General features: G+C 49.5%; 1 protein-coding gene across 1 annotated transcript in view; it reads right to left on the bottom strand.

Moving 5' to 3' along the window:
- The window catches only part of LOC149360119 (abasic site processing protein HMCES-like), a 10,640-nt gene extending 2,609 nt beyond the window's left edge, over positions 1 to 8,031 (bottom strand). The window contains exons 1-6 of the mRNA XM_089569198.1: positions 7,898 to 8,031; positions 6,897 to 7,124; positions 4,118 to 4,310; positions 3,385 to 3,459; positions 1,524 to 1,586; positions 483 to 595 (exon numbers count right to left, since the gene is read on the bottom strand). Of these exons, the coding sequence (XP_089425324.1) occupies positions 483 to 595; positions 1,524 to 1,586; positions 3,385 to 3,459; positions 4,118 to 4,310; positions 6,897 to 7,124; positions 7,898 to 8,031 (806 nt within the window). The remainder of the gene's footprint in view (positions 1 to 482; positions 596 to 1,523; positions 1,587 to 3,384; positions 3,460 to 4,117; positions 4,311 to 6,896; positions 7,125 to 7,897) is intronic.
- Between the last annotated feature and the right edge of the window lie 3,822 nt (positions 8,032 to 11,853).

Here is an 11,853-nt window from a genome sequence, read left to right as displayed (position 1 = left end):
CTAAAACACGTGGACCCGACATTCACGGGCAGCTGCAAATTCTTCGGGCAGTATGCTGACCTATACCACATGGTGTGGACCTGCCAGTACAATGCACATATAGCAGTTATAAGTCAGCCAGCTAGGGAGGGCTGGGAGGCGGCCCTGTTCGGCTCGGACCTGGAGGCCCAGCGGGCCCTGGTCCAGAGAGCACGGGCAGCGGCGGCGGCCAATGGCGTCCCGGAATAGGGACTGCCACCCAGGTCAACGACCATCCGCACCTCCCTTTCCCAATTCAGTACAGTGCTGCAATAAATGTTTTCTCCTCCGGCGATCAGTTGGAGGCGCCTACCCATGAGCTGCAGCATATCTGCAGCGGAGCACCATGTGTTATCACCGAGTTTGATAACAGTGATAACTGACCGATTATTTAGAATCAAAGGTCTTGAATTTTTCAAGGTGTGACGTGCAGTCGCATGGGTTAGTCGCGTGTATATACTCACTGGTCGGCGTAGTACGGGAGCACGCACTCGACGGTGTTGTTGGTAGTCTTGCCCACAACGGGGGACACCGGGTGGTGCACCAGGCTGGTGGGGCACCGCACCGAGTACGTCAGCTGCGCGGAGGACAGCCCCTCACTGTACAGCCTGGAGTTTTCTCTTCCTAATTTGTCTTCCTCGCAAACAGGTCAGGCTACAGCAAAGACCCACTAAGGGTTGAGCCGTGGCCTCGCAGTAGACGCGGGCGCGCAACCACTACCCCGTATGACTTTGAGCACCAACGCCACCACTTCATTACCGGTGGTATGACTGCACCATGTCTTCATTCATTCTACGTTACAGTCGATCATTTCGTCCTCGCCGTCACCATTACCTTCAGTATTTTCTTTACAGTGTCTTACATGAGAGGCGTTGTGAAAACGGCCTCATCCTAGCGTTCCTTGCATTACAATAAAAAACATACCCCATAATAAACAATTGCAGCAATAAGTATAAGACGTCGGAGAATGGTTGCACACAATGTCGATACTGGCTTAGTGATCATTTTGTCATACGCCCGCCGCGGTGGCTCAGTGGTTATGGTGCTCGGCTGCTGACCCGAAGGACGCGGGTTCGATCCCAGCCGCGGCGGTCTCATTTCGACGCAGGCGAAATGCGCGAGGCCCGTGTTCTGTGCGATGTCAGTGCACGTTAATGAACTCCAGGTGGTCGAAATTTCCGGAGCCCTTCACTACGGCGTCCCTCATCGCCTGAGTCGCTTAGGGACGTTAAATTCCATATAAACCGAACCAAACTGTTTTGTGATACGCAGCGACCTCTCACGTTTAGTGCCATGGTAATTTCATCAGCATACGCATTCGCACAGGAGGACAAGCGAGTGCAAGGCTATCAAGTTCGCATTCGTTTTCGGAATATCTATTTTACTGTAGCGGGAGTTTCTAATTTCACAGATATGCGCCACGGGGTAACACTTGAACAAACGAAAGGTAAATGAGCACAGTTTCTGCTCTGGTAAAAAAAAAACACAGAAAAGCGTTGGAGCACCTCGTCAAAGGAGTAGTCTGGGTCCAGCCACGACGACACGGCCTCTTCTCCGTCCAGGATAACCTGCGTCACGCAGCAAAGAATTAATGCGTGCGGCCACCTGGCCTCGAACATCTATACCGACAGACACGGCAGATGAGCACTGAACGACGACGCCACAATCACCATTTGCGATGCACAAAAATGGGCACACTAACGACACCCGGCCCTACCCTAAATTTAGAAGAAAAAGGTCGCACAGGAGCTAGTTGGCCTGACATTGTTGTTGACAAGTTGGTATCAACAGCAATGTCAACATTGTCAAGTTGGTGACAATACTGACAGGTTCTTGAGCTGCTTATGAAAGTTACATCAACAAGACGGCATAAAGGGAAGTGCGAAGCGGACACAATGATGCGCTTCGTTGTGTCTGGTCCTTCCTTTCCTTTACGCCTGTCTGTTAATTTGACTTTCTAACAAGCGCACGAAATAAGCTACATGCAGTGCCACTTAACCTTTCGACACCCTCTAAAATCCATGTCTCCAAGATATAAAGTCCTTTTTAGGAATGCCTTTCTCGAGCGTTAAATCTTTTAAAAACTGGTATAACTCTGCCCGACATTAAAATGATTGAGAGCGAAAAATAAAATCGCCAGAGTTTTTAATTTCAACGGTTTTAATCTTTGAAATACACGGGAAATACTTGCGTATGCTACCATATTAGCTATTAAACACATGTGGAGCAGGAATTATGCATGGCTACTATACGTAGACTATGCCCCCGACATTAAGTGATATGTATAAAACAAGGAAAAACAGCTTTCTGATGGCATAAGTTGTAAATTTATTGAGAAGGCCATACAGTACGCCGGAAGGCTGTATTTTACACCACTTCTCGCAACTGCCCTTTGCGTGGTCTGTGTTTGCTCAACCTTGCGCGCAAAGCACCATTCAAAACAATAATTCCCTCGCCAATTTGCAAAAAGACGCTTAAAAAAATTAGTTTACACTTTCTATTCTCACAGCGATGTCTGTAGCGCAAGTCAGTTGGAAAGGTCGGGTAATGTGGCTTCGAGGAATAAGGGCGTTAGGAGTGCCGCGGCCGCTCGATCTTCAGCGCACGCATAGAAAATGCTAAATTCAAGAAATGGCCGCAACGCAAAAAAAAAGCATATTTGACGAAACAGAGAGTAGACAGAAGAACGAGCGCTCAACTTCCAACAATGTGAGCAGATTACATGTGTACGTTTACTGTATGAGGTAAACGAATCATCTACACATACGCAAAAAGCCAGCTCTTTATCAGAAAGTGCAATATAGAAGCCGTGTTCAGGCAATCTTCCCCAAGTCTAGCGATCCAGTAGGACACGACAAAATCACTTGAAGCCGTTCTCTATTTTTTACGCCCGATTCGTCACATTAGTACCGTTGTCAACCTCAACAACAACTTACAGACAGCACAGTAAACCCAAAACTGAAACCCCCCTCCCCCGAAAACCACCGAAAAAAAGCGTGATAACTCCCTCCCTCCTCTCAAACACAAACTTTTCTGCAAAAGTAAAAAGGTGGGAATTGTACGTAAAAAACCAGCCGCGAAAGAAGTGTCAACACTCCTGTCGAAGTACGGATCACAGCGCACAGATACCTAGCCGCAGTTATTTTCTACAAGTACTACCTCTATTCTCTTGTAAAGACCTGGGCATTTAAATTATCAAAATACTTTCCATCGTGACTGCGCCACGGATTTCACTGCGAACTTGACCTGTTGTCGTAATGTCCTCTCAGTTGCCAACGCAACAGACCTTCGCACTCAGATCCGTCTGGCCTTCAGGGTGGTATTTCTGACAGTGAAAGCACGGAACATGCATGCGCAGCCACTTACGGGCACACGGTTGTGAAGCCATTGCAGGTAACGAGGAGCATCCATGGTCAGGATGCTGAAGCTGTACAGGACATCCTGCAGGAAGGGTCAAACGGAGACAACGAAACGCTTAGGACCATTCTTGAATGCAGACTCTGCTTGAATACAGACTCTGCGGGCACACAGTGCGTTCCATGAACTACTAGTTAAACCAGGCAACGACGCCTCAGTGCTCCCGCGCTGTCGCAAAACATCCTCAATACACGCGTTGTTCTTTTCGGACTCATTTTCAAAGCAACTCAGGCTATAAGGGACGCCGTAGTGAAGGGCTCCGAAAATTTCGACCACCCGGGGTTCTTTAACGTGCGATGTCAGTGCACGTTAAACAACCCCAGGTGGCCGAAATTTCCGGAGCCCTTCACTACGGCGTCCCTCATAGCCTGAGTCGCTTTGGGAAGTTAAACCCCACATAAACCATAAACCAACCAAATTGATAGGTGACGCGCGTATTTTTCTTCCCTTTCACTTTTTCTTTACGCTGCCCTTATTCAACCTGCACGCTGCAATGACTGTGGCTAGTGATTGTGGCTTAGTTGGTGCCACTTATTTGTGATACTTTATCTTCGACATCATTCGTTAATATATCTGACACCGCGAAAGAGCGTGACGAATGGCGTGCACATTCAAGAACTGCTTCCCTCGATTTGACCTCTGCCCCATGTCCTTCAAGCATGTCCCCGCGACTCGTCTATACCTTGGAAGTGGACACATCGAAGATTCCGGCCATGGTGAGCAGACGGGGCCCGACCCAGTGGCCGTTGTGCATGAGGTCGTGCGCGTCGCTCACACCGTCCCACGTGCGGGCCGCCATGTCAATGCCGCGGGGCTGCTTGAAGTACACGTAGTACGCCTGCTTGCCAGTCTGCTCGCTCTTCCACTCGAAGAACCTACGGCATGCAGGGAGGAGACGCGCCACCGTATGCCGCTTGCTTGGCGCAGAAAGAGCACACACTACTGGTGTAGGCTATTTGGTCGCTCCTCTGGCTACTATAGGACGAAGTTTAGGCCTAAAATAAGCGCGATGAGCGCAAGCACTAGAAGTACGAGGTTATAGCGATGGGTCCTCGCATAACCGCGAGGGCATGGCAAGGAAGTTCGGTATCTACGTTTGGAGTCGACGTCCTTTTCTACGCGTCCTGCAAGTTGTACCGTTTCTGCCTGGTAGCCGAGGGAGATAAAGCTATAGCGTTGATGAATGCATCACCATGCCTCAAAAATAAGTATGCATTGGGCAAAACGTATGCGGTGAAAAAGATCCGTTAAGCTGCGTAAGTGGGGTTCACGTAGGCTAGACAACACTCTGCATTTGTCTGCGAGAGCGTGCGACGTCAATTCAGGTTTGAAAATGGGGCGCGTCTGATGGTAGACTGCAAATCCTGGCGATGCGCAATGGACAACGCGAGGGACCATTGGATCTTCGCGGATGTCGACATATGAACCTGACACGAGCGTTAGCGCGGTCAGCAGTTTTATAAATAATTGGAGTTTTCTCGGCTCGGCTCGACCTGTTGGTTTCGGTGAGGCTTTTTGACTGTCATGTGTGCTTGTGCGTAAGCACAACGTCGTTCATCCGAAGGCTGCTGCTATCCAGTTTTCGTTATTAGTAAGAATCGATTCTCTGCCTCTCTCTCGCTATTTCGATGTTTGTCTGGGAGCAAAAGATTCATTGTGTATTTATCAGAAAATTCCATCTAAAACTCTTCACGCCACTCGAGCGAAGTTCGTGGAGTCTACAGACGAGTTCGTGGAGGGTAGCCCAGCTTCTGAGATCCGCCCCTCTCCTCCGAAGAAAATGGCTGGGGTTCAACGTGGCTTGAACCTAGTTATACGAGCGAAAGCTCTGTTAAGCACGGTCTCCACTGTCTCGAATCAAATGTCAAAGTCAAGGCCAAAGGTAAAAGTCAGGTACCCAATGGTCATAGTCATATGATCAAGTGGCCATACTACCATAGCTTTGGCCATACCAACAAGCAGTTCAATTTCACCTTGTGAGGCATTGCAGGTCATTGTCGATGTGGTGCCCGCTGTCTCAAATCAAATGTCAAGGTCAAGGTCAGGTACCCAATGGTCATAGTCATATGATCACTTGGTGATAGCTTGGCCCATACTACTACGCAGTTAAGTTCGGTTTTACCTTGTGAGGCATTGAAGGTCATTGTCTCATCCACACCGAAATCAGAAGTTGTATTCCAACGAGTGCAGCTCTCGCTCTAAAAACAAAATGAGTTGACGCGCAAATTGGCGGACACCAGAACAGCACTTTTCTTACCCTAAAGCAGGGGTTCTCAAACTGGGTTCCGCGGAACACAGGGGTTCCGCGGGCTGTCTTCTTGTGTTCCGCGAGAACCCTCACCGGCCCTGACCCGGCAGCCGATATGAGACTGGCTCTGAGTGCTACTGAGCCACGCTTTGACTTGCTCTCACATTAGTATTTGTATTAATTTGTGCAATAAACATTTAACCTTTGCAACTCTCTCTTTGAAAAAATGCACTCGACAACATTGCTGGCAAGTGAAAGGGGGGGGGGGGGGTCCCTGGAACTTATTGAAGGCTTTTGGGGTTCCTCCAAGCAAAAAAGTTTGAGAACCCCTGCCCTAAAGGATAGCGTACAAAAGCTCCGTTTTCACTGAAAGTAGCATCTTTGTTGTTTCGATGTAGTAACCTGTCCATACATCCAACTCCAATTCGTCCTCAATATCCAATGATGGCATTTCCGCGCTTCACATTTATTTGATTATGAAGCGGGAGCGTAGTCGAGCCAGTTCATCCTCAAGCAATATAATGTCCCTCCGAGGTGTTCCTCCAAATGTCCTGTAGCTAGAGGATAGATTCCCGTGCTATCAGCTCTGTCTGTCGGCAGCTCATAGACTACTACGATTATCTTTAGCTACGGCATGCCTGCAAGATGACATCCGCTCTCACATCCAGTGTACAAACCACCACGTTCTGCGGCTAAATGTCTAGCGCAAGAGACAGAGATTTGGTTGAATCCTACTTATCGTATGCCCTCTTTTATCACCAGTGACTCCAAATTTCCCAAGTTATTCGTGCTTTCGTCTGGCAGCCATGCATCTCGTCTACTAATCTGGGATGCTAATCTGCAGTACTACTTGCAAAGTATCAGCGGGGTGGTGGCCTCTGCCGGACAAAAGACTTTCCTGATGATCGCCATAAAGCCCCGTCTTGTACAACAGCTGCTGCTGTTCTGTCTCAGCAAAGTGTCAAACATGATCAGTCCTGGCGAAAGCCAACGGGGAGCAGGAACACATATAGGCACAAAGCGAGCGTTTTGGATCTTTATAGTGTTGTACTCATCGCACGTAACTGCGATTTCCCAAGGCCATAGTGCACGATACATCTTACACTGTGCCTAAGGCGTATAAGGTTTGCCTCGATACCGCGTACGGCAGCCTGCGTTGCGTGACTAACTCTGCTGTCACGAAGTTAACACGTGACAATCAAGCGGCGCTTACCCTTCAGCGACGACGACACACCGTCGCTCAGCGGCGATGGCGCCCTTGAAGCTGCGCCGGTCCATGCAGCTCTCGATGCGGCAGTTGACCGTGTTGAAGATGAAGTTCTGCGGCTCACCCCCGTACCACGAGGGGACCAGGCCCCAGCGCATGGGGCTCATCATCACCCGGTGAGCACTGCTGCCCCGGACGCCCTTGGGCACGTGCACGCTGCTCAGGAGCACGGGGCTGCGCGGACGTCCTTCATCTTTCAGGCGACGCTACCTCAGTTCTCTCTCCCCTTCTCAAACTCACTTTCTTTTTCACTGCTAAAGGACGAACGAGCAACGCGAGGATAATACATACACGATTCGAATGTTCGCGCGATGAAGCGTATTGCTATAAGGGAGTAATTACTCATTGACGTCCACCAAGCGCAGCCATACGGCTACAAAGGAAAGCTGTACAGCTTTCTCAGAAACTTCGCAGTTAAAGAAAAATTCGTCCTGAGAAAGCTGTACAGCTTTCCTTTGTAGCCGTATGGCTGCGCTTGGGTGGACGTCAATGAGTAATTACTCCCTTATTACAAATCTACTCGACCTTTGGGGATTCCCTTAAACCAACCTTAGACCAAGCGTATTGCGAGTGTCCCGTGCCATGTTTTCCAAGACCGTAGAAAAGAAAGGCACACTTTTGTTGATTACGCAAGCTTCTAATTAAGGCAACATCTAATATCTATCGCACGTGTAGCTTTACAGCAAGTTAGAGGAGTTGATTACGTCCATTTTAACAGCAAGCAATCACTCTTGCGATCAGGTTGCAGCAGCGCAACGTCGACGCAACTACGGCGCGTGCCAGCAAGGCTTGTTCCGCGACTCAATGCAGTTCATTGCATGCACTGATAACGCGAAGCTGTATAGGCGCGTTGCGCGCACTATATAAGGCTGGCAAACGAGGCGACCAAGATATTTGTTAGCGTGCGTGAACAAGTCGCCAGGTGACGGAGTTGTGCGTCAACTCACTGGTAGTTCCTGGGCGAGATGTTGTACGACGGCCGGTACTCGCCATGGCTGTTGAGGTCCACCCACTTGGGGTTGCAGTAGCGACCCTCCGCGTCCTGGTACTGGCAGGCGTGCAGGAGCGACGCCTTGCTCATGGCGCTGTCCCCGCGTGGGCAACAGCAAAGATGTGAGAGTAAAGACGACGCGCAATGAAAGTATAATGTGCAGGTACGCTTCAGGCGCGGGGTACGATCATCTACGTGGTAAGGCGCCAAGACGACATGGCGAGTAGTGAGCGGTGGTGTTAATGGCGTTGCATTTATAGTTTTAGTGAAAACGAGAACTAAAACAACGTGCCGAGATGCCAACGCCAGTGCTTATGCCACGGACTTCACCAGAGAGATGGTCAAGGGGGGGCACCTTCGGGCCACCTCTTTAAACAAAAAATATACCTTACATCCCTCCCGAAAAAAAGAAAAAAACGTCCTGGCTTCGTACCTCGGCTAAGCGAAAAAATAATTACCTGCTCCTTTAAACACTGCTACAGAAATGGCCTCACACTGCCTTAATTTTAACCTGTTTGAATGAACATCATCCATCACTCCCACTACCAACCTCTGAGTTGCGATAGCAGGACACGTACGTGGCGGCTTCACTATGAACTGCGTCCCTGTCTTGCGATTCAGGTGAAGTGACCCTCTCATCTCGACGCAAACGCGCATACTTGAGGTTGTTTGCACCGAACATGGCAAGATGCGGCATTTTGCAACTTCCCAGAAACATACTGAAATGTGGGTAGCGTAAAGATAAGCACAAGCAAAAGACAACCAGAAAACCAGACACGACAAACGCTAGCTAGCAAGGGATGTCAAGACAAGCATAAAGAATTGCTTCAGGATGAACAAATGGAAAGTCATGCTGCTGACTCAGAAATGAGTCGTCTTCCGCATATATGTGATGAATTTTTCGTGGCTTCCATCCGCCATGGCCGCATGACGAAAACCTTGTGGTTTTCTCAAGATATGTGCCACACCATTAACTCCCCACAGATTACAGTACCCTGCACTGGTAACGTCCCACGGATTAACAGAGCAGCTCCCAGAGAAAACGGTGCCTTCGCACAAATTAACCAAGAATGATTGAGCTATACGCTGTTTTGGTAGACTTGTTCAACTGAATGTTCCTTGCAGTCTTCTTTAGCCACTGTAATAATTGTGACAGGGTAGAAGAAAAAAATTCGCTGTGGCTTAGCTTGGTTAATCCCGGTAATTGCGAAAGCAATATCCGTACCTACGCCATGGTACAGCTGGTAGTGTAGCTGGTGGTGGTGCTTGTGGTTAGACTTGTGATGTTGCATCGGTTATATAATCCAATCCAAACCAATCCAATCCCATGCAATCCAATCCAATCCATTCCAATCCAATCCACTCTAATCTAATGTAATCTAATCTAATCAAATTCAATCAAATCCAATCCAATTCAATCCACTCCAGTACAATTCAATCCACTCCTATCCAATCCAATGCAATCCAATGTAATCTAATCTAATGTAATCTAATCTAGTACAATCCAGTCCAATCCAACCCAGTCCAATCCAATCTAACCCAATCTAATCCAATCTAATGCAATCAAAGTCAAATGAAGGTCAATGGTGGTCACCGCCGCGGCACGATGGTGGTCACCGGCCTCGGCACGGCAACGGCGTGAAAGTGCAAGTAGTATTGCTTTCGCAATAAAAAGCGTATGCTCCACTCGGGATTTTTAATTTCTCTGCCTGTATATTGCCCTTATACCGTCTGCGACGTGTAACATCCCGCAGCAGCGGCTGATGCCACTCTCTGTCCAACGGGGACTGCGGTGCCTCCGCGCAGTACAGGCGTGGAAAGACTTACCATGCCATACGGCCGCACATGGTGGAGCGCTCCGCTGGGCCCGCGGCTGGGCCCCGTCCTGATCGTCCCCGGTAGGTGGAGACTGGACGAAATTTTGAGACGCAGCACAAGCGGATGTCCGGTCACGTCATTGCCGTAGGCCTGCCCCACCGGTCCTCTTCTTCGTTGTCTCCTCTTTGAAGAACGGCGCACGCAGTCACCGCGACCATGATGATGATGCCTCGCTTCGGAACCGTGGTTAAAAAGATGGTTTATGGTTTATTGGGGTTTAATGTCCCAAAGCAACTCAGGCTATGAGTGATGCCGTAGAGAAGGGCTCCGGAAATTCCGACCAAAGACTGGTCGCAAACCCCAGACCCGAACGCCGCTGAAGCGATCGCCCTCGAAATAAAAATGAGTTACACCCACTCCAACAGCGCTAACATATTCACAGGCTCTCAAGCCGCCTGTCGAGCCTGCGCATTCTGGGACGCACTCTTCACCAAGGCCACGCCATCACCGGGATCCTCGGCCACGAGGGCCTTGATGGCAACGTCGGGGCGCACATCTTAGCTCAAGAATGTACTCATCGAGCGGGGCCATACCCTCCTGCCCTATGAATGCCCTCTTGCCGCCCACTTCGCCATCCGGCTGGAAACCCAGCGCCTTAATAGACGCCTCTCCCCTCAGCCTCCCTCTCCTCTGAAGACTCCTGCCTCCTACGGCGTCTACAAACAAAAACCTATCCCAACCTGCACTATTTACATCGCCTATACCCAACACTTTACGAAGAGAAGCGTCCATGGTGCAGCGACACCCCAACACATACCCACCATCAAAAGCCGCTTAATGCGGCCCTGGACCTGTGGGAGGTGGATATGACCAACGCACGCCTCGACGACCAGGCAGCGCTCCTTCTCATCGCCAGAAGGAAGGTCGGCAGAAAACTACGGAGCCCCGGAATGAGGGCCCACCCACATATGCGCTCCAGCCACCATCCTTGTCAATAAACGTTTACTCATTCATTCATTCATTCATTCATTCATTCATTCATTCATTCATTCATTCACTCATTCATTCATTCATTCATTCATTCAGTCAGTCAGTCATTCATTCATTCGTTAGTAATCTGCAATCATTCGATGACATTGCTTTGCTAAACAACTCAGGAGACGCATTGCAAAGCGTTATACAGGCAAACCAGCCTAAAAATTAATATGCAGGAAAGAACTCGCACATCCATGTTGCAAGGGGCATACGAGGTCTGTTAGAAAAGTATCCGACCTTATTTATTTTTTTTTTTTTGCGAACACCTGATGAATATGAAACACGCGCGCTTGCACCAGCAGACCTTGAACCGTCGTGCGCATGCACGAATTTTTTCCCGCCTGCCGATAGCGTCAGTCGCTGGGAGGCAGCGTTTGAGTAAGGTAGTGCACAGTGCTCTCGTCGGTTTTTTAGTGCAAGCAAAATGGCGGTGCGACAGGAGCAGCGCTAATGCATCAAATTTTGCCAGAAACGGGGCGACAGCCAAGTGGAAACCATTCGAAATATTCAGACGGTTTTCGGTGATGATGCTTAGAGCAGCACACAAATTAAGCAATAGTACAACTGGTTTAAAGATGGCCGCATATCGGTGGAGAGCGAGCCACGCTCCGGTCGGCCATCAACATGCCGAAATGGCCAGGTCATTGCCGAAGTGAACGCTCTGGTGACGCGGGACCGTCGTGTGACTATCCGAGAAATTGCGGAAGAGGTGAACATCAGTAGTTTTTCTGCACATTCCATTATCACCGAAGATTTGGCCATGAAGAGAGTTGAGGCGAAATTCGCGCCGAGGCTGCTCACGGTGGAGCAAAAGCAGCTTCGTGTTGAAGTCTCACAGGACACGCTGGGTTCCACAAACAGTGACTCCGACTTCATCAACACCATAATCACTGGTGACGAGTCTTGGGTGTACGGGTACGACCCGGAAACCAAATCCCATTCGTCACAGTAGAAGCATTCCACGTCCCCAAGACCAAAGAAGGCCTGGCGAATGCTCAGCAACGTCAAAGTGATGCTGACTGCTTTCTTGGACTCTCGCTGTGTGCACACCGCGAGTAC

The sequence above is a fragment of the Amblyomma mixtum genome, chromosome 2 (genome assembly GCF_055824585.1).
Source record: "Amblyomma mixtum isolate Tamu chromosome 2, ASM5582458v1, whole genome shotgun sequence".
NCBI classification, from domain to species: Eukaryota; Metazoa; Arthropoda; class Arachnida; order Ixodida; family Ixodidae; genus Amblyomma; species Amblyomma mixtum.
Note: the sequence above shows the minus strand (reverse complement) of the source record. Positions and strands in the feature narration are given on the sequence as shown.